Source organism: Gekko japonicus, unplaced genomic scaffold (assembly GCF_001447785.1).
Source record: "Gekko japonicus isolate JY-2015 unplaced genomic scaffold, Gekko_japonicus_V1.1 scaffold514, whole genome shotgun sequence".
NCBI classification, from domain to species: Eukaryota; Metazoa; Chordata; class Lepidosauria; order Squamata; family Gekkonidae; genus Gekko; species Gekko japonicus.
Window position 1 is genome coordinate 379,249 of NW_015168665.1, and position 23,167 is coordinate 402,415.

The following is a 23,167-nucleotide window of genomic DNA, read 5'->3' on the forward strand; positions in this document are numbered from 1 at the left end:
ATGGCCAATATTGTAATGCCTGTGTATAGATCTATGGTGTGGCCTCATCTAGAATACTGTGTACAGTTCTGGTCACCATATCTTCCAAAAGGACATTGTAAAGTTGGGAATAGTACATAAGAGGGCAACCAAGATGATTAGGGGTTTGGAGCAACTTCCCTATGAGGCTGAAGAGTCTGGGACTTTTCAGTTTAGAAAAGAGATGATTAAGGTGGGACATGAGAAAGGTTTATAAAATTATGCATGGGGTGGAGAGACTTGACAAAGAGACAAAAGGAAATACTACTTCACAGAGATGGTGATTAAAATGTGGCAATTGCTGCTAGAGGATATAGTGATGGCCACAGGAATAAACAGCTTTAAAAAGGGATTAGATAGATTCATGGAGGATAAGTCTATCAGTGGCTACTAGCCATGTTGACTGAGGGGAACCTCCACATTCAGAGTCACTAAGCCTCTGAATCCCAGTGCCAGGAGGCAACCTCAGGGGAAGGCCTCGACCTCTCTGCCCTGTTGTTGGCTGTCCAGAGGAACAGGTTGACCACTGTGTGAGACAGAATGCTGGACTAGATGGACCATTGGTCTCATCCAGCAGGGCTCTTCTTATGTTCTTAAGTCAAATAGCATCCTGTATTACATGGACTGCACACTTAAACTAGGCCTCCATGTGAGTGTTCCATGGTGATTAAATGGTTTGCCTGGCCTAACGTTAGCCTGTTTTAGACATGCAGCAAAACAAGGTAGTAGACTGGGCTTGAATTAGCTTGGACCGTGGGTGATGGATGTCAGAACGCTTTCCCTGTCTTAAAAAAAGGCCCTGAAAAAACAAGCTCATAGGGAAGGATGGAAGAAGAGGGAATGAGACTATTTTTGGCTCATCCTACTCCTTGTGACAGTTTTCTGTCTGGTGGGAACATTTTATTTGGTAGTGGAAAGTGTCATCAAGCTGCAGTTTACTTTTGGTGACCCCATAGGGTTTGGAACAGAAGTGGTTTGCCATTGCCGGCCTTTTGTGTAGCAACCCTGAACTTGCTTGTTGGTCTTCCATCCAAGCTTAGCTTCTGAGATCTAATGTTATCAGGCTAGCTTGGCCTGATAACAGTAACATAAAAAGCTCACCCCTCTATAGCCTGATACAGTCCATTCTCTCCCTCCACCTTCAGATCTCTGCCATTTCATTCTGCTACATGTGTGGACTATGCCATGGTGAATGCAGCTTTAGAGAGCTACCCAAACTTGTGCGGTAGTTTGTTTTTTACCTACTCTCTAAACGTGGAGCAAGCTATGCAGGGCCCACAGACTACATTCAGTTTGTAAAGGTTCCCAACTCCCACCCCCACTTTCTCCCTTCCTTGATCTACTTTGTTTTCCCTCCAACTTCATATGTCAGAGTCCAGATGAAGGAGGGAGCCACACAAAACCAAAACTTAAATTAACCCAGTGCATCTGTAGGCTTACTGCTGAGGTGTAGTGCTTCAAAACATATAAATGGACATATGGTACAATGCTAAATATGATTGCTAGAGTGTCATCCATTAGACGCCAAGTGGCTTTACCCCTTTTATGTCCTGAGTATGTAGAGACCTTGTCCATGGGTTGTTTGGTTCAGCTGCTTCCATTATTAGGATGGGGACCAATCACTTTACTGTTAGATACAGTGATGTATATACCTTTTGCAGTCATACTCAAAGTAACAGTCTACCGTTCTACTACTTTGGCAGCCTGTCAAATAAATCCACAAAAATGACTAGCCCATTCAAATTTTGTTTGTGATATGAAAAACCACCACTATTGGATATCTTTCTTGTCTGGTCTCCAACAGATAACCAGTAAAGATGTAACATTATGCTGATATTGGCTGTACCCCATCTTAAATGCTTAGAGTGCAGTGGTCTTCAGAGAGGTGGCTGGAGGACTGGAGAGAATGTCATAGATTTGGGGATCTTTTCATCTTTTTTTTTTTTAAAGAATGGATTAAGTGGTGTGTTATTTGGATCTCCTTATTGGGTACGGGTATTCTTTTATGAACCATTTTGAGCCCTTTTGAGGGAAAGGAGGGATGCACATATTTTTAATAAAAATAATTTTTCACACATTACCCATAACTATTGAGACATTCTTGGGTATCTGGATTAGTCAATGGGGATTGTTTTTTAACGGTCACTCAGTCTTACTCTCTGTGTTGCTCTGGAGCCTACATTCCCCTATCTATATCAGTTGCATGTGCCTTTTATATCTTGATCGATTGCCATATGAAAATAATTTTACCAGCTTTATTGTTCTGCCCTTGGCAGAAAAGGACAAAGTTGAATGCCAAAGTATATGTGTGTGTGTGTGTGTGTATGTTTTGTTAGTAGTTTAAATCATAAAGACTGCTGAATCAAGTGCCAGAACAGCCTGCAATCAATTATTAAGTTTAGGAATGAAGTACAAAGTGTTATGAGACACACACACACACAACGATTGGGTGTGTGTTGGTTGTATGTGGGATCACTGACTTAATTAAATTGACTTTCTGCAGCTAGAGTCTGCTTTTCTTGCTATGATGTTAATATGGAAATCCAGTGGTTTATCCAAACTTGTACAAGGGTGTTGACACATATATTTCTTCATAGATCAGAGGTATCAGAGTCGCCCTGAGCTTGCCTTGGCAGGGTAGGGCGGGGTATAAATTGGAAAAATAAATAAATCAGTCTCATCGTTAAAGATCCGCAAGGTAGAGGACATATGGGCAAGTAATGTTTATGAAAAAAATTAGGTGGGGAAGCTCACCATATGAATGAGGGAAAAGCACAAATATTCCAAAGCAGGCTAGCAAACTGTGATATATTTAATGCATCAGGACTGCCTGTAACCAATGACACGTTAATTTGAAAAGGACTGGACCACCCTCAGTGGGGCTACAGTGTGATAAGGAAGCTGGGAATTGCAGCCAATGTTAAGGGTCCAGATGAAACAGGAGTGTGCTTCAGAATAAATTTGAATGTGATGTTTTCTTCCAATGAGAAACATCCATGGAACTTTAGATCTGAATATCCTGAAATGTAAAATCCCGTTGGGTTTTCAGGAATGTTCTGTGTATGGGGCAAGGAGACTTTGTATTCCATCTGATCGGGGACAAAACGTGTACTAACTCTTTACAGACAAAAAGCAGTGTGTGTTTGTATGTGCGTGCGTGCGTTCGTGAGGGTTATAGCACAGAAGGGAAAGTCTCAAGGTAGCAGTTTCCCTGGGAGAATTGGAGCTTGGGAATTTTGGGGTTAGGGATGCCAGCCTCCAGGTGGGACCTGGGGATCCCTCAGAATTACAGCTCATCACCAGCCTACAGAGATCAGTTCCCCTGGAGAAAACGGATGCTTTGGAGGGTGGACTCTATAGCATTGCATCCCACTCCGGCCCTGTTCTTCTCAGGTTCCACCCCCAATTCTCCAAGAGTTTCCCAACCTGGAACTGGAAACCCTATCCCACACACACACACTCCCTGCCAGTGGCTAGGGAGGACTTGGCAACCCTATTTGGGGGTAGGAGTGAAATAACAGACTCTTCAAAAACTGAAGGGAAAGAATGATGGGACTCCGTGGAATGTGTGGTTTTCCTGCCCCAGTTCTTTCATGGGTCCCTTCCCACCAGTGGCGGTATTATGCTAATCAACAGGTAATATGGAAACTGACCTCATATCTGTTCAGTCTAGTAACACTGTATTTCAGTCCCAATAATTTCCAATGGAATTTGTTGAACATACTTTGTTTTCTCCGGATTAACTGTGTGTACATCCATATCACAACCAAATACATACCAGGGTGGGACCAAACAGGTCAAGATGCAGGGTTGGATCTTTCCAGCATTTTAAAGTGAAAATTTCAGCCTTGGTGGTTCCCCCATTTAAGGAGTCACAGTATGGCAGAAGGCGTTCAACCTTTCTACCTGTACAGGTTTTGTTTGTTTCACTGAAACCAACATCCCAACCTCGGCTATAAGTCCTAACAAGTGGAGGGGACACTGGGATCATTGCCTGGCTCTCCAGCTTCCATGAGCTGAAAACAACCAAGAAACTGTGTGTGTGTGTGGGGGGGGGGGGAAACATAATTTTCCTTTGCCCCATGGTCCCAGTCCAATCCAGGGTATCCTGCAGCTGCAACTTGTGCTTTAAAAACCTGGGGAGCTCAGGTTGTGGGTATTTCAGCTTCTTATTTTGCTTTGCCTTAAGTAGAATGTTTGAAATATATTTTTTCTTACCTCTTAAGCAGGAGCCTTTGTCAGAAGATTCCTTAGTCTGCTTTGTAATATTATACCCCCCCTAGGGCACTTAAGACTTCAGGTTGCTCTTGGATGAAACCCTGCTTCTTGCCTAATTTTGATAGCAGGCAACCTGCCATTTCTGTTATGTTGAGTTAATCACCGGGCCTTTGCTTAGTACTTGAAATCTCTCTTTAGGGAAATGATGGTGCTAGAATGTGGGCTGGTGCCTTTTTCATGTGAACATGGAAATTAGGGGAGCCAAAATTGTTAGATGGGGTAATTAAAGGGCCAGTTTTATTTACATTGGTAAAAAGATCTGAAGTGCCCACAAGCAAGTCACAGACCTAATATTGCAAGGAAGGAGGGTGGCATGTTTAGCTGTGTGTCAAATAGGCACTCAAAGAACAAAATGAGACTGGTTGACATGTTTGTTTTAATTGTTGTTTTATGTGTGTGGGAGAGAGAGAAAGAGAGAGAGACTGAGAGACAGACAACCAAAAATGGAAGATCCTTCAGGGGGAGAATAAAGTCCAAGATGGACCACAGTCTCATAGTTAACTAGAGTTGTGATCAGACATGCTGTTTGATCTGGTGTCGTTGCTATTCCCGTCTGGATTTAAAATGCACATCCAGACAGCAATACCTGTTTTTTGTTCCCCAGTCGTGGGCACCTTGTTCTCACCTGTCTTTGAGCTGGAGTTATTTGGCACTGGGGAGGTCTTAGGGTTACCAAGTCCATCTTCTGCCCCCAGTGGGGGACTTTGGGGGCGTTTCTGGAGGGGGCAGGGCATCACCGACGTGATGACGTCACGTTGGGGACGCCCCCCCGCCCACCCACGCGCCCGATCTCCAGAAACACCGGTTTCCTGCACTTAAAGGAGCCGGCGTTTCCCCTTTAAGTACACGAAGCCGGCGTTTCCCCTTTAAGAGCAAAGAACTGCCATTTCCCTTTTAAGTGCACGGAGCTGGCATTTCCCTGCAAGCCTGATCTCAAGCGGAGATCGGGCTTGGGAGGAAACGCGGGTTCCATGAACTTAAAGGCAGCCACCCCTCTCTCTGAAGAGAGAAGGGAGAGGGGTGGCTGTGGGTGTTGGGGGCGGAGCTTCCCCCACCGGCCATCTGGCTGGCAGTGGGTAGAACCTCCCCCAAAAAACGGGGAACCTCTGGCAAACCGGGAGGTTTGGCAACCCTAGGAGGTCTGGTCCTTCCTGGTGTCAGTGGTCTCACGCGGCATCTCCAGAAGTCTGATCAATCCATCGCACTCTCAAGCCATTTGGGAAGTCTGAATGTCTCTTCTGGTTTGGGGCTTTTTTTTTTTTTTTGGAGGCAGTTAGCAAGGTGCACGTAACTGCATATTTATATGCACATATGCACCCTGAATCTTCTCAAAACAGTGATTTCCTTTTTAAAAACTTCCAAAGAAAGATGCCTGTGTATTTCAGCTTTTTTCTGTGCTTTGCGGCGCACGGGAAGGGGTAACTTGAAATTATGAGGTTTTTTTCAGAAAGGGAGGAGGCAATCTGAGAATGATGCCCATGACTCCAGCTTCACTCCAAGCTTTTAAATAAAACTGCCAGCAGCATACAGGACACAGGATAAGGCTTCTGTATTCTCTCCCCCTGGCTTTGAAATGTTTAAAATGTTGAATATTTCAAAAACAGAGTTTCAAAAACATATCCCCCACACTGTACTACATATCCCAGCAGCCTCCTCCAAAATTGCATTGGCCACCAGCTGTTGCCATCCTGCCAGGAGTTTGAAGTACTGCTTCCCATAAGCGCTTATGCACATACTCAGAAGACAATTTTAAAAAAAGCTGCCTGACTGCCCCACCCCATGGCTGCCATGTTTGATCGATCAGCCATGGGATGAACGCACAGTGAGGCAGGTTAAGGGGGGATGTCTGATCAGAACTCTCCATTACAAAGAAACCCGGATAAATAAGAGCCGTTCTAAGGGGTGAGGGGTGACATGATCGAGGTTTATAAGATTATGCATGGGATAGAGCAGGTAGAGAAAAAGGTACTTTTCTCCCTTTCTCACAATACAAGAACTCGTGGGCACTCAATGAAATTGCTCAGCGGTCAGGTTAGAACAGATATTCTTGGTGCTTGGGGGGGGCAACAGTGGGAGGGCTTCTAGTATCCTGGCCCCACTGCTGAATCTCCTGATGGCACCTGGTATTTTTGGCCACTATGTGACAGAGTGTTGGACTGGATGGGCCATTGGCCTGATCCAACCTTATTGGTGTCTCTTATGTTCTTAAGCCTGTTGTCTGATCACAGCATAGGTTTGGAGTGCCTTGCACAGAACTTGGCTATCTTGTAGGCATGCATTTCCTAGTGGAAATGGGGGTGATGTACATCAACCTGTCCAAAAATTATTGCACAAGCAACTGCAGGCCAGGGAGTCAAGTCCAGAGAAATGACATCATGGGTTGAGAGTAGGAACATGAGCAGCTGCATAAACCACGGTTGATGTAGCCCAAAAGGTTCAGTGAGATCTTTGATCCCAAGAATTTGTAGAGTCTTCGAAATCAGTAGAAGCTGAAGGCAGGGTATATTTAATGACCCTGTGAGGATACTAGGACTATTCAGTGCCAACTCAGAATACCAGTATCGTTAGGGATGTATATGGAAGAGCCTGTATAAAAGAACATTACTTGAGGTCTGCTTAGCAAAATAAATAAATAAAATTGTGCCAGTTTTATTGAGGTGGTTCTATAAACTGGAGTGTTGTTGGAATATGGGAAACCCAGTGGTGGGGGAAGAGAAAAAAATCAGTCTAGAATAATATTTCAGTTTAAAAGAACAAATTAACTAAAAGTTTTTTTTTTTTTTAGAGAGAAGCTACGTTTCAAGAAACAGGTTATATATATATATATTACATGAAATTAATCATTGTTTTCACCCATATAATGCAGTGTTTCCTAAGATAACTGTTTACGATTTGGGAGGCTTAGCTCTTTAACCAGTAGTGGGTGCTGTGGCCAAACGCGATTGCAGCTAGGGCTTAGTGTCTGGGTCAGAAAGTTCTTTATTTTGCTGTTTGGGTCACAGAGCTTGATCGCCACAAGAATTGTAATTAAAGACTGATTCTAGCAAGTTTCCTAAGGAACCTGTTATTGCTGTTGCTTCTTGCTAATTCTGGCAAAAGGATCTCTCCTAATGCAGATGGCATTCCTATCATTGCTGTACGAATTTCAAAGTTCAAGACTCTAATTTTTGGCCAGGGGAATTGTGCTGTGTGCGTGTGCTGTTTTGATTAGAGTGCGCAGCCATAAGTTATGGAGCTCTGTCTTACTTGCCAAAGAAGGCAAGGGTTGGACCAGGAATGTTTTAACCTAAAATTATTTTTTTGTCTGTGGGGGTGGGTGGAGAAGGGCTGGAGGGAAAGTTGGCAGTAACTGGGAAATGGAACAGGAACATGATGTTTTTCAAGCTGATGGAATTCTCACCTAATGAATGCACTTGAGTGTGAGTAGTTACAGAATACTGTACATTATGTGCATGAATAAAAGCAACATTGTGATTATCTCCAGTTCTGTCCAAATGAAACCTGGTTTTGGCTTTTCTCTTAGTAATAAACCTGAGAAGAACATTTTATAATCAGCTTCATCATCTCTTCCCAGTGCTGCCCCATCCACCTAGTTCTCAGATCTGTTTTTTAAGGGATGGTGTGAGGTTTTGTTTTTGTTTTTTAAAAAGAGCCTCATAGAACACACACATTATGTTAAAATACATCTTCTGTTAAGATACATCTTCCAGATACATACAAAATACCTGGAATGCTCATGTTATCTGTCATGAAGCCACAGGTCTTGCTTAAGAAGTTTACTTGTTTGTTTCATTAAACAGAAACTCCCCCCCGCCCCCCCCGCTGGCCTGAAGTATCATGAAGACACTCTGAACAGGGAGATTAAACTAGCTAAAATCTCAGACTTGAGACTCCATCAGCGCTGAATACCGCAAAGCACCAAACTAAATAAGAAGGTTTTGTAATTCTTCTGAAAGAAGCTTGGGCTCTGGTGATCCTCCATAGGGAGCATCAAACCTGTGTAGCGGCCCCTGAGAATGTCTTGATGTTTGCAGAATGCTGTAGCAAGATCATAACTCTGGTATCTGTCAGATGACACATTGGTACATATGAGCAGGGGTCATTTCGTAGAAAAAGAGCTAGGGGGACTCATTAGCATAACTCATTAGCATATGCCACACCCCCTGACATCACCGGAAGTGTGTCCTCCCCACAGCCGGCGGCGACCTCCAACGGGCACCAGCAGGGAGCTCCAGGCCCCGCCCTCCCGCACCTCACCCGGGGGGATGGCGTCCCCCCGCGTCCCCCCCCCCAAATGACCCCTGCATATGAGAGATATAATGGGGGAAACAGTCTCTTAATTATGTCAAGAGCCAGTTCTTAGAGGAGTTTTAAAAGATAAAACCAGCAGCTTACAAATTGTCCAGATACGGTTAGGGTATCAGACTAGAATTTGGAAGGCCCATCTTTGAATTTCCACTTTCCTTGGAAACTCACTGGGTGACCTTGGGCCAGTCACACACTCTCAGCCTAACCTACCTCACAGGGTTGCTTTGAGGATAAAATGGAGGAGAAGAGAAGGATGTAAGCTGCTTTGGGGCCTCACTGGGGGAAATGGTGGGGTATAAATGAAGTAAAATAAAATAATAAATGCAGGCTCTTAAGCATCAACACAATGCTTTTCTGTTGCCCCCGTCACTTCAAAATGCAAGCTACAGTATTCTGCAGTAGCTAAGGGCAGCTGCACACCTGACACATGAAACATATTTAATGCAGAGTTCCACCTTTGTGAATATGTGAAGTGTAGATGGTATATATTTCTGTACACTCTGGGCCATTAAAGATACCTAGATAGATGCATGTGTGACTATGTAGATAACAGTTTATGTATTTGCTGCAGGAAGCACTGATTTACACGCAGCAAATATAGTTGATGTAAACTGTGGGAATCTCTAAAGTCTTCAATAGCCCTCAATACAGTTCCCCCGAAAGTGCTGCATGAATGAAAAACAGAGGTAAACAGTTTTACTACAGCACCAAATTGCTTATGGCTGGATCCAGTTAAATGGACTTTTCAAAATTGCTTTGTTCTAAAAGCCATTTAAGCAGGAGGACTGTCTGCTGCATATACCTTAACATTCCCATGCTTGGAGGTGAGTACATTCCCTAAAAACTTGTTAGTGTCAGGGGTCATTTGGGGGGGGGACGCGGGGGGACGCCAACCCCCCGGGTGAGGTGCGGGAGGGCGGGGCCTGGAGCTCCCTGCTGGTGCCCGCTGGAGGTCGCCCCGCCGGCAGTGGGGAGGACACACTTCCGGTGTTGTCAGGGGGTGTGGCATATGCTAATGAGTTATGCTAATGAGTCCCCCTAGCTCTTTTTCTACGAAATGACCCCTGGTTAGTGTAGTTATGATATCAAGTTGCAAAATGCAGGGCTTTATAGTAAGACAAGCGTAAAAGTATGTACAAGACCTCAGCATTCAATAAACTGTCCTCTAGCAACTCGCATGATTATTTTTATTCTGTTACTTTTTATAATGTTTATTAAACATGAGAGAGACTATAAACCATGAATATAATAACAATGCAGGTGTCTTTACCAATCGGCTGTATCAGAATAGCATAAATTAACAGATCCTTTGAATTACGATTAAATTAGTGAGCTAGGCCCAAACAGAAGGGTGTGCATTGAAGCATGAGCAGAATGGTATCTGGGTCTTTGTATAATATTATTTATTTCATGTAGTGTAGGTTAGAGTCCTATCCTTGAAGGTCACTGGGTAACTTGGGCTAGTTGTTTCCTGTTAGCCTAATAGGGTTGCCAGATGACCATTGCCAGTAGGGGAACTCCTGCCGGTATGCCATATCAAAACCCCCCCCCCCACATACACATAACGCAGATGTGTCAATGGAATGGTGCAGGGGAAAATGAGAGGGAAGAAATAGCATGGCCATGACATCACTTCTGGCTAGGAACCCAGAAGTAGTGTTGTCAAGTTGTGCAACAGTCTAAGAATTTTCTGTCTCTATGGTTTTCACCATATACTTTTGGGTAAACCTTAGAGTGCCATGCAGCATAGTGATATTAGTTTGGTTGTGGAGATGGAAGTGGAATTATGGCATCATGTGATGCTGTTCTGGTTCGGTCTCTAGGGGCTGGCAACCCTATAGCTTAAGCTATTTCCCAGAGTTCATGTGAGGATAAAAGGAGAAAACCTGTATGTTCTTCTAGGGAGCTCATAAAAACAGCAGGCAAAATCTAATATGTACCTACTGTCTTAAAAGATGGAAAATGAACATTACTGCTCAGTCGTCTCACTAAGTAATATGTTTACACACTTGCAACAAATGATTCAAACGCTGTAGCAAGGTCCAGTTTGCCATTTAGAGCTCAGAATGTTCAAGCATGCAAGTAAAGCAGGAGGGTAGCCAAAGAGGTCAATATGCTGCTGATGTCACAGTGATGACCTTAAATTGTGCCTTGAGAGAGCCTTTGGCTTACTAGTTTTCTAGTTCTTCCCTAGCAATGGGGAATGTTTGTCCTACATACAAAATCATGCATTCCGCTAAAACAGTGTGTAGACTTTGTTGGTCTTAAAGGTGCCACTGGACTCAAACTTTGTGCTAAAATAGTCTTGTTATCTTCCTTCCCAGTTTTCTAATGAATGACTCTCTTGTAAGAGCCAATGAAGTGGTTCATCAGGATCAGCTCAGCTCAGAGACACACTTGAGAGATGGCATAAGGTGACTATATTAGAAAACCTTCTGTGGCATTGTGGTTTGAAAAGAAAGCAAAGGATTTGTAGTTTCTGAGGAGGAGGTCTGGTGCCCATTGATAGGCTTTGGATAAAAATATAGGAATGAACACAGTGATAGAAATACTGCAGCAACCTTTTAGCTTCCAGCTTTATTTGTACGGTTGACAGCTCCAGGTTGGGAAATACATGGAGATTTGGGGGTTAGAGCCCGAGGAAGATAGGGTTTGGGGAAGAGAAGGACTTCAATGGGATATAATGACATATACCTTCCAAAGTGGCCCTTTTCTCCAGGTGAACTGATCTATGTCACCTGGAGATCAGTTGTACTCTCAGGAGATCTCCAGCTACAACCTGGAGGTTGATTTGAGTGAATGGAGCTGGGTGTGATGGTACTTACTATATATCTGGTCTTGCACAAAGAAGTGTGCACCACAGTGCCCCAGTATACCTTCCAAAGTGGCCCTTTTCTCCAGGTGAACTGATCTATGTCACCTAGAGATCAGTTGTACTCTCAGGAGATCTCCAGCTACAACCTGGAGGTTGGCAATCCTATTGATTTGAGGAATCCCTTTGATTTGAGTGAATGGAGCTGGGTGTGATGGTACTTATTATATATCTGGTCTTGCACAAAGAAGTGTGCACCACAGTGCCCCAGTAACGTTTATTCAGCCATTTTGAACCTTATACGGAGTGTACTCTATCACCCCCTCTAGTGTACCAGCAAACTATACTTCTAATATACTCTGTATATTACAGTGCTCATTGAAAACCTGGTAGCTCAAGGACACTGTTGATGGAACAGCAATTAGGATGACCAAGGGGAAAAAGGAGTACTGAACGATGATAGGGAAATGGCTGAGAAGCTAAATGCATTTTTTGCCTCCGTCTTCACTGTGGAAGATGAGAGGTGCTTGCCCACTCCAGAACCGCTGAGTTCGGGAGGGGTGTTGGAAGACCTGAGTCAGATTGCGGTGACGAGAGAGGAGGTCCTAAAACTGATAGACAACTCAAAAACTGATAAATCACCAGGCCCAGATGGCATACATCCGAGAGTTCTGAAAGAACTCAAATGTGAACTTGTGGATCTCCTGACAAAAATATGTAATCTTTCCTTAAAATCAGCCTCCATTCCTGAGGACTGGAAGGTAGCAAATGTCACTCCCATCTTTAAAAAGGGTTCCAGAGGAGATCCGGGAAATTACAGGCCAGTCAGTCTGACGTCGATACCGGGTAAATTGGTGGAAACCATTATTAAGGAAAGAATTAGTAGGCACATAGATGAACAAAACCTATTGAGGCAGACTCAACATGGGTTCTGTAAGGGAAGATCTTGTCTCACTAACCTATTAGTGTTCTTTGAGGGGGTGAACAAACATGTGGACAAGGGGGATCCAATAGATATTATTTACCTTGACTTCCAGAAAGCTTTTGATAAAGTTCCTCATCAAAGGCTCAGAAATCATGGGATAAAAGGACAAGTCCTTTTATGGATCAAAAACTGGCTAATTAATAGAAAACAGAGAGTGAGTATAAATGGGCAGTTCTCTCAGTGGAGGGGGGTAAGCAGTGGGGTACCGCAGGGATCAGTACTTGGTCCACTGCTTTTTAACTTGTTCATTAATGATTTGGAGATGGGAGTAAGCAGTGAAGTGGCTAAATTTGCGGATGATACAAAGTTGTTCAAGGTGGTGAAAACCAGTGAGGATTGTGAGGCACTCCAAAGGGATCTGTCAAAGATGGGCAAGTGGGCGTCAACATGGCAAATGGGGTTCAATGTGGCCAAGTGCAAGGTGATGCACATTGGAGCCAAAAATCCTAAATATAAATACACATTGATGGGGTCTGAACTGGCAGAGACTGAGCAAGAGAGAGATCTTGGAGTTGTAGTGGATAACTCACTGAAAATGTCGAGACAGTGTGTGACTGCAATAAAGAAGGCCAATGCTATGCTGGGGATTATTAGGAAGGGTATTGAAAACAGATCAGCCAATATAATAATGCCCCTATATAAATCAATGGTGAGACCTCATTTGGAATACTGTGTGCAGTTCTGGGCACCACACCTTAAAAAGGATATTATAGCTTTGGAAAAAGTGCAGAAAAGGGCAACTCGAATGATAAAAGGGTTGGAACACTTTCCCTATGAGGAAAGGTTAAAGCGCTTAGGGCTCTTTAGCTTGGAGAAACGACGACTGAGGGGTGACATGATTGAGGTTTATAAGATTATGCATGGGAAAGAGCAGGTAGAGAAAGAGGTACTTTTCTCCCTTTCTCACAATACAAGAACCCGTGGGCACTCCATGAAATTGCTGAGCGGTCGGGTTAGAACGGATAAAAGGAAGTACTTCTTCACCCAAAGAGTGATTAACACATGGAATTCACTGCCACAGGAAGTGGTGGGTGCTACAAGCATGGACGGCTTCAAAAGGGAATTAGATAAGCATATGGAGCAGAGGTCCATCAGTGGCTATTAGCCACAAGGTATAGCTAGGGGCTCTGGGGCAAGTGATGCTCTGTCTTCTTGGTGCTTGGGGGGGGGTCAACAGTGGGAGGGCTTCTAATGTCCTGGCCCCACTGCTGGACCTCCTGATGGCACTGGTATTTCTGGCCACTGTGTGACACAGAGTGTTGGACTGGATGGGCCTTTGGCCTGATCCAACATTGGCGTCTCTTATGTTCTTATGACAATCCATCCAATAGTGGGTGTAAGTGCAACAATCTCTTTGCAATGCCTCACTGGGGCTCGCCGGGCCTCCCCGCCACTGCCTCCTGAAAGCGACCGGTCGCTTGCTCCCCTCCCCCCTGAACCGAGGCAGTTCGCAGAGCATTCCCTGCGCATGCACAGGGGACACTGTGTGACTTTTGGGGGGATTTAAGTATCCCCCCATTTTTTTCAGGTTTTAAGATTTTTGTGCACACCTGGGGACCATCCCAAGTGTGCACAAAAATCCCCCTCCCCCCCCAGGTGCCCCCGATGTGCGGAAATAAGTATCCGCACACCAGGGGGTGACTTGGCTATTAGATATATAGATATGGAGCAGAGGTCCATCAGTGGCTATTAGCCACAAGGTATAGATAGGGACTCTGGGGCAAGTGATGCTCTGTACTCTTGGTGCTTGGGGGGGGGTCAATAGGCTTCTAATGTCCTGGCCCCACTGGTTGACCTCCTGATGGCACTGGTATTTCTGGCCACTGTGTGATACAGAGTGTTGGACTGGACTGGATGGGCCTTTGGCCTGATCCAACATTGGCATCTCTTATGTTCTTATGTTGTTATGTTCTTAGGACTTGAATCCCAATCAGAGAATTGAGGCTTTGTTCTCTTAATAACTAGTATCCGTAAACAGTTGTCTTTCATTCTGCAACCCAATGAAAACTGGCATCTCTGCAGTATGAGGGCAGCTTTCCCCCCCTCTTTATTCAGATTGTCTAGCCAGACCCCTGCCCTCCACTTGTGTTGGCTAGGCCACCTATTCAGAGGAACACCTCTGTGGTGCATTGTAGTGTCCCATATTGCATTTGCAAATTAACTTGATTTTTATATCTTTTTTATGACTGTGGCCACTGGGGTTCAGCTTCTTCCTGTGCTACTGTTTTGTGCAACTTTATGCCAAAGAGAGGAATATAAAATCCTTCATATTTAATAATTTGGTTCTGCCCCTTTGAAAAGTGACACTTCTCTTCAACTTGTGTTCATGTGATGCCAAGTCCTAAAATCTTTACATTGATAATGGTGGTTATTATTGATGCTTGATGCCTGGAAACTTGAATTTTCATTCTTGCTGATCATGAGATGAAAAATCAATTTACAGAATCTTTCAAGAGGAGAAGTTGCATTACTCTGAGATGCCTGTGCTTTACAAACCTCACCTTTTTAAAAATATTACCCAATGTGTATGAGCTATATCTCAACATAACTAAGTACAAAAGAGTCACCCACTCCGGAGTTTACTAAAAGCATGCATAAAATGAAGATTTATGGGAACAAATAACTAAGGGATAGAAATGGTTTGAGGGGGATCTCTAAGCTGTTTCATACTTCTGAAAGTAGTGTACAGTTTTGAGGATTGGCTAATTTCTTGCATTTCTATGGGACCAAAAAGCACATTCCCTCCCCCATCTCAGCAAAATAAGACGGTGGGTAGGATTTGTTGATTGTGGGGTTTGTTATACATGCTGCTCTAATTATTTTTTGTGCTGATAATCAGTAGCTATTTTATTAAGATACAGACTTTTCTTTTGCATTTAAAAACTGGGATGGGTTGTAGGATGCGAGAATACTTAATCGTTAATTGAAAGTCTTCCTTTTTCTCTCCAAGTATCCCAGTCAGTGACTTCTCTAGGGCAGCTAATTAGTGCGATTATTCCACAGCTGCATTAGTTTCACCACAAAGGTTTTCTCTTGTTTTATCAAAAGGATCAGTCTCCCTGAGAATGTTTCAACCTGACAGGCCTGAAATAGCAAGACATCATTCTCTACCCCTACCTCTCACTCTTTTGAAAAAAGGAAAATCTGCAGGGGGAAAAGCTGGTACTCTTAAAAACAAACAAACCCTGGACTTGCTTTCTCCCCCCCCCCTTAAAATGCTCACCTTTCAAGACGTGGATTATTGAAATGAGGAATGAAACACAATTACTTCAGATTTGACTAAGGTGCAAGTCCTGGAGAGTTTTGGAAAGAGATGATTTCTTGCTATCCCATCACAGTCTTGGGACATGGCCTGTAGTGAGACATCCTAGCAGTCTGTTTACTGGATTTCCTGCACAGGAATCAATTTCTCTGTTGAATGTGAGCCCCCCCTCCCTTCCCTTCCTCCCTAAAAGATTGATGTGTTTTCATTGTTGGGGCTCTTGTTAGAATTGCCAGGGTTGAGGTTACTAGAAATCCTTTATCTGACTGTTGTGATTGAGAAAACCGAGTGGCTTACTGAGGACACGTTAAACCAGGAGATGAGCTGTAATTCCGGGGGACCCCCAGGTCCCACCTGGCAGCTATACTGTAGTGTAGTGGCAAAGCAAACTAATGTGTTTGCTTCAATGTTAGTGATCATATTGTACTTATATTGGTAAAGGAGATAAATCGGAAGAGAAAAATAGGCTGTTTGATAATGTTCTCTAGAAATCCCATTTGCCCCAGGGGCTAGAATTTGCTGTAGAGTATCTTTCATAATAACTTCTCTCACAGAGCCTAAAAGCTGTTCAGTACGGGACATCCTGAAAGGAAGATTGCCTAATTGTGAAAACTGTTGCACCAACCCACCAAATTACCTCTCAAAAGTTGTGTAACTTCTTCTTGTTAATAGCTATATGTCAAACAAATGTGTGAAGTGAGTCAAAGAGTGAGAATTCACAGTATTTTGGAAATCAAATACAATTATGATTATCCATTCCATGTCAAAGAGCCAGTGTAGTGTGTGGGGATAGAGTGGCAAACTAGGGTTATTTAGGTTCAAATGCTCTCTGTGCCATTAAGGTCATTGGATGACCATAAGCTACTCATACTCTCCCTCAATGTCTTAACCTAACCTACTTCACAGGGTTGTTATTAAGACAAAACTGAGAACCATGCTCCTATGAGGGCCTTAGAGAAAGGGTGGATGAAGTGGTAATAATTGTTGAGGCAAATAAGCAGGAGAAGATGTCTTGAATTGAAAGGGAAAAAATCAACACATATGTCTTTTAGGACATATAACTGTAATAATATAATAGATTTCAAAGTAACATTCAGATTGTCTGAACATTAATTAACATTTGTAGTATTAATAGTGTTTAATTAGTCCGTTGAATATCAAATTTTGGGATCATCACAAATGTAATTTGGCTTGCAGAGGCCCATTTTCTGTGACAGTCCGTCCATGCCTTTGCCACCAAAACTCTTTGTAAAAGTTTCCCCTTCTTCGTACCCTTGTTTCTGTGCAACTCTTCAAAAGTGCAATGAAACCGATCAGTGATGGTGCTTTCTGTCTCCTCTGGTGTTTCCTGCAGCAGTTCTGAGCACCCTGGAGCATCCAAGCCTCCGCTAAGCTCCTCCAGTATGACCTCACGGATTTTGCTACGGCAGCAGCTCATGCGTGAGCAGATGCAAGAGCAAGAGCGCCGAGAGCAGCAACAGAAGCAGCAGGCAGCCCAGTTCATGCAACAGAGAGTGGCCGTCAGTCAGACCCCAGCCATCAACGTCAGCCTCCCCACCAGCCTTCCTCCTGCAACTCAGGTCCCAATGGAAGTCCTTAAGGTACGTCAGCTTTTCAGCATGTATGCCTGAATTCTTTGGTGGAGTTTAGCTTTTTTTTTTTAATGCAAGTTCAAAAAAAGTTTCAATGATTTAAGTTTAGTTATTCCTATAGATGTCCACTTCTCCAACCTTGCACCTTGAGTTTCTTCCCCCCCCTCCCCCAGGTAAGGCTGTCTACCTGGGCCAAAGATGCCCTTGTATTAAAAAAAATGTTACTTTGAAGACTCAATGAAACACATTCACATTTTGAAAGCCACCTCCGTATTTCAGACACATGTGTTAAATACTTTCCAAAATTGTTGTGTTTTCTGATGCTGTGGACAAACATAGATTTGGGGTTTTCTTTAGAATTGGTGAATAGGATTGTTCAAAAACCCAGTAAAGATTCTATACAAAGGATTGTTTCAGAAAGCCTTAATTTGGATGACGGTCTTGTGCTCTTTGCCATTTGTAATCCTTTTTTGCACAAATGACTTCATTTCTTTTTGTAGCTTTTGTATTCCTCGCAAGTCTAGCTTCCTAATTATTGGGGAGAACCTTATCCCTGGTTAAGGGAGATACAGACCTCTTTGCTTCACTGAAGCTGAGTAAGACCCATTACAGCCAAACAGCCCAGTTGTTTTTATTAATTAGTATGAGAACTGGGAACAAAGGATGTAACTCAAAGTTTGAAAGAAATTGCAATTTGTAGTGAGCTTTATTCTCTTGCACCTGCGAAATATAGATCGATTTTTGTCCATTCTTGATTTTGGAGGTTAGTAGTATGCTTCATCCAGCACACAAGTATGTGTTCGTGTTGGTGGTAATACACTAATGTCAACAATTCTCTGACAATATTCAGCTTTCCTTTGAGCTTCATGTCTTACTGTCATGGGCAACAGATGCTTGAGAGAGCTGGGGAAAACCAGGAGAGCACTTTGACTACCTTCATTCCAGGTGCAGAAGGCAGAAGTGAATTGTGGAGGCCTAACAATCATACATGTAGGAAAGCCATGAATTCACTTGCTGACCAGAGGTAGGGAGAAGGCAACATGGGCTTCAAACTGAAAGCTTTGTAGAGGGCCTATAGGGGGTGCTGTGTGCTTAAAAAATCTTCCATTAATCCTCCCCCATAATGAGGGCAGGAATACACTAAATGCATTAAAATGTAGTAACAACCTAGTCTGATGCTTGTCCAGCCATCTCAATGTCTTTCCTCTATCCTTATATATAGCACAGTTTTTTACTGGCTGGTATCTCCACATAGGCATAAGCTGAGTGCGAGGGCCTCGGTAAGGGTGGTGTGCATGCTCTTCGCTCAGCACTTAACCAGGCAGGTATTGTCATCTACCCACTGATACGTTTGAACACAAGCAAATCTCTGCACCTTGCCCTCCGAATGTTATTATCTGGAAAATTCTGTGCTGCTTTCCCATGAAGCCTGCCCGAGGAAGCTTACAAAAAACATCAAGCATCATAAAAGCCATTAAAAACCCAAATCTGTGCAACTTCTGGAATGTACCCTTCGTTTAAAGCAAATATGGTTTACATACGTGGGTTTTTTCCCCTGTTGGGCGAATTTGTGTTTAGCTGTGTTATCATTTATCTTTTAACATCTTTAACTTTATCTGTAACTGTAACTCTGTTTCGAGTAGGGTTGCTAGCTCCCGGTTGAGAACCACCTGGGGGTGGAGCCTAAAGAGGGTAGGGTTTGGGGAGGGAGGAACTTCAGTGGGGTATAATGCCATAACGTGCATAACGTCTTGGTCACCTGGAGAACTGTTGCAATAGTGGGAGATCTCCAGCTATCACATGGAGGTTGACAGCCCAAGTTTCAAAGAAGTTTGGACACCAGTCAGAGCAGTGAAATCCTAACAGAAATAAATGCCAGGAATATATAGGAACTGGTCTGCTGTTTCCCTTGTTTTCTGTTGCAGGCTGAGTGAATAGCATTTTCTTTTGCACTGTGGTATGTGAACTTTATTTTTGCCCATTGTTTAAGAACTGAAAATGGGGAAAGCACACCCAGTCTTACTGTTTTCTAAACTATATGTTTGTCTGTTCTGAGGTAAATAACAGTGCAGGCACTTGATAGTATGTTCTGTTCTGCTACCTGACCATCTAAATATTGTCTTCTGTGTAGTTTCTTCTCACAGAGATACTCTGTATTTGTTCATTGTCAGGTTCGTTCATTAATGCTGATATTTTACAGGGCTCATGATTGTAAATTTTGCAAATGTGTTATAGAGGAGTATAAGGTAAAGCAGTGTTCAAAAGAAAACAGCTTTTTAGAAATTGTTTGCTTTATTTGTCCTTTGAAGGTGTAAAACTGGATTACTGTACAAAGGTCGGTGGTTATATGTTTCTGTTTTCCCCCATTGTATAAGGCATTGAAAATTCATACATTTTAATATAGGAATTTCCTACATTACATTTAGAGCATGCTTCCTTCTGTATAGCCATTTACTTTCAGTTGGGCTCCCATAAGGAGTAAAAAAAATCTCTCATCAGTTTTCGATGCTTGTTAGAAAGCAAAGCTTGGAGGGCTGAGACAACTTTTCTCCTAAGATTCCAGATGCTTGCTTACAAAGCTTGCACTTCATAAGAACATAGAACTCTCCTTGCTTGTTATGTTGGACCATACTTTAATGACATTCCCTGAACTGACATACTGTAACTGACACTGGTTGAAGTAAATGCTTTGCCACTAAGCAGATCCCTTTCCACTTCACTGGGAATAGAGTCAAACAGAGACAATAGTCTCCAATTGTCCAGATAATATGGAAGACCACGCTAGTACCTGGCTCTCAGAAGTACTGGCCATGCCAGAATTGGGTACATGTCTCCTTTGCCAATTTCCTTTGCTATAAGTTCAGGTAGTAGGCGATGTGAAAGAGAGAGCCTCTACTACTGGAGTAGGTGATACTGACCTTGATAGACCAAGGGTCTGATTCAACATAAGGTAGCTTCATATGCTTCTCTGTGTGTTCAGAGTCAAATGAAGGATTTGAACCTTCAAATGTCCTGAAGCACACAGCAAAATGTTGGTAGAGGAGGAAGAGGAGGAGGAGATTGGATTTATACCCTGCCCTTCACTTGGAGTCTCAGAGCGGCTTACAAACTCCTTTCCCTTCCCCTCCCCACAACAGACACCCTGTGAGGTAGGTGGGGCTGACAGAGCTCTGACAGAAACTACCCTTTCAAGGACAGCTCTGACAGAACTATGGCATGCCCAAGGTCATCCAGCAGTTGCAAGTGGAGGAGTGGGGAATCAAACCCAGTTCTCCCACACACTTAACCACTACACCAAACTGGTACACAAGGTCATTACTGTCATATCAAGCTTCTGCCTGTCTTATAATAATACCTGTGTATGCCTACATATCATATGAGACTTGTGACTGTATTATCTGGAAGTATAGGAACCCCATTCCTAAAATTTAGGAATGAAATAGCAGTACAACCAGAATTACCCTGGATTTTTTCCCCAGCCCACATAATGTAATATTCCATAACAAGAGTTTCTCAGTCTGTGGGATGGCTCAGATGGTATTCCTAAACAATGAGTTCTGATTTGATAAGGAACTCTTCTTTGTAATGTATGATGTGACACCATTATGCATTGAGCTCATAATATGTTCTGGTCACCACACCTTAAAAAGGATATTATTATATCAACAGTGAGAGGGCTTCTAATGTCCTGGCCCCACTGGTGGACCTCCTGATGGCACTGGTATTTCTGGCCACTGTGTGATACAGAGTGTTGGACTGGATGGGCCTTTGGCCTGATCCAACATTGGCATCTCTTATGTTCTTATTCTCTAAACGAGGAGCAGGCACAAGATGGATAATGCCTCATTGGCCTGAGGCAGTGGCAGCAGTAGACACTGTTGCCTGCCATCACCCTGTCCAAGAGCTCAAGGCTTCCTGAATTCTTGCAAGGTTTTTCCTCTCATGAGATTTTGGCCATGATGTTGCTTGTCCTACAACAGCTAACCTGAAATGGAAGCCAAGCTCTTGCGAGAAGAAGGAATCTCACAAGAGTTCAGAAACCAGCATGCACAGCTTGGCATGCTGCCTTTAAAGATGCCTGAGGGAATGAGGAGGTAAGGAAGATTGAGTTGGCTCCTATCTTGGGGGTGCAGTCAGGTGGGCACCTGACTGGCTGGCAGTGGTATTGGAGGTTTCCACCAACCTAAGGCAACTTGCTACAGAGCCTGCCTTGCTACTGGTAGATCACCTGGTGCCTGCTCATTCTGTTCAAAGAATCCTGGATTACTATTCACCTTGGTTTTATCCGGTAAGGCACTATTTCAAAATACTGCACCCTCAGAGTAACTAAAAATATATCAGTTATGCTGTTGGGATATCTAGAGTATACTTTCTTGGTTTGTAAAGTTGAAATGCTTTGTAAATCTGAAAATTATGAGACTAATCAGTCCTCAAGGTCGGAGCTGAATTGTGGGATCCTGACCAGAGTTGCAAGTTCATGCTCACTATGGACAGAGTACTCAAAAGCGTCAGGAAAGGAAAGGGTATCGTGCCGTTTTAGCTGCTCTGTCTCCTGCACCCGAATTCAAACTTGGGTCTCCCAGGTTCTAGTTCAGCACTCTAACTGCTATACAACACTGTGTCTGTCTTTTGAAAGACAGGGGATAAACAAGGGGATTTGTGATTTGCCTTAACTCTCACGAAAGAACCAAATAATTTATCTACTTTGGTTGGAAAAACCTGACTTTATCCCAGTTACAGAGGTGGTTATATCATGCCAAGAATCTAAGTATGTGGATTCTGTTTTTTCCCCTCCTTTTTAAAAAGACATGGAAGGATTATGGAAAGGTATGTTAATAAGGGTCTACTATGCCAGCCAGAGTATTTATAGAGAGCACTATTGTACAACTAGCAGTGCTATGCCAAGAACATGGTTTTTTTCCCTGAGTTGTTTTGCACTGTTGCCTTATTCTAAATAGAAAACACAAATTGATTAGCTTTACAATTTTAAGGTCAGGTTTTCAGGTCTTTTTCAATAGTGGCAGTTTTAGTAACCTTAATTTAAAAAAATTATATCTCTATAATATAGTTTTATAGATATACATACCTCTCGCATCTGATTAAAGTGGACTGTTCTTTTCTAAACTTTCCAAGCTCTACCCTTTTTCTTTTCTTTTGAGTCCTACACCTGACGGCCTTGCCTTCAGAAACAGGTCTAACTAAAGACTGGAACAAGGAAAAGTGTTTCAGTACTGGGGTGGGAAGGAAGGCAGAATTTAACTGGAAGGAATAAGATATAAACTGATCAAGACACACTCATAGTCCAGTGTAATGACCAACTCTGTTTCTTTTCTGTTCTTCCTTCTCATAGTTTGAATTTCCTCGAACAATGGTATCAAAGGCTGCTGAAAAATCCAGCCATAGATATAGGCTACATAAGTCCCCTATTTTATTTAAATACAGTTGGTTAGACTATACCTCTTCCAAGCAAAGTCAATCTGCCCTTGATTATAAGGTCCCATACATTCAGAATTAGCATCATGGAGTCTCAAGGTCTCTGTTTTTGAACAATTTCAATGTTCAATGATGACCTGTAATGGAAGTATCTAATCTTTCCCAGAACAGGTTCCAAAAAACTAAAACAATGCAAATATACAATTATAAGTGAGCAATTTAAAATAACAATATATAAAACACCCAACTAAAGATCTGCTTGGAAGATGGCATGTTGAAAAGTAAGCCTTTGGTTCTGAGCACAATAAAAATATCACAAATACTAGTAAAAACATGATTATCAAACAGCCTAAGCTTACAAGCTAAAGGACTACTTTGAGCAACCAGTGAATCGATAGAATTAGGAGGACTCCCCTTGGTAGGGAAGGGTTACTAAGAGGGCCTTTTTCCTGTAGTAATGCACTGTATTTCAGATAGGG

The 23,167-nt window shown here is 43.0% G+C and overlaps 1 protein-coding gene across 5 annotated transcripts in view; it reads left to right on the forward strand.

The window, feature by feature from the left end:
• MITF (microphthalmia-associated transcription factor) overlaps positions 1-23,167 on the forward strand; it is a 197,655-nt gene that overhangs the window by 121,294 nt on the left and 53,194 nt on the right. For 4 of the 5 annotated variants that reach the window (XM_015415296.1, XM_015415298.1, XM_015415299.1 and 1 more), the window contains exon 2: positions 17,018-17,264. In XM_015415296.1, coding sequence (XP_015270782.1) covers positions 17,018-17,264 — 247 coding nt within the window. The remainder of the gene's footprint in view (positions 1-17,017; positions 17,265-23,167) is intronic. The other variant, XM_015415297.1, reaches the window with a different exon arrangement.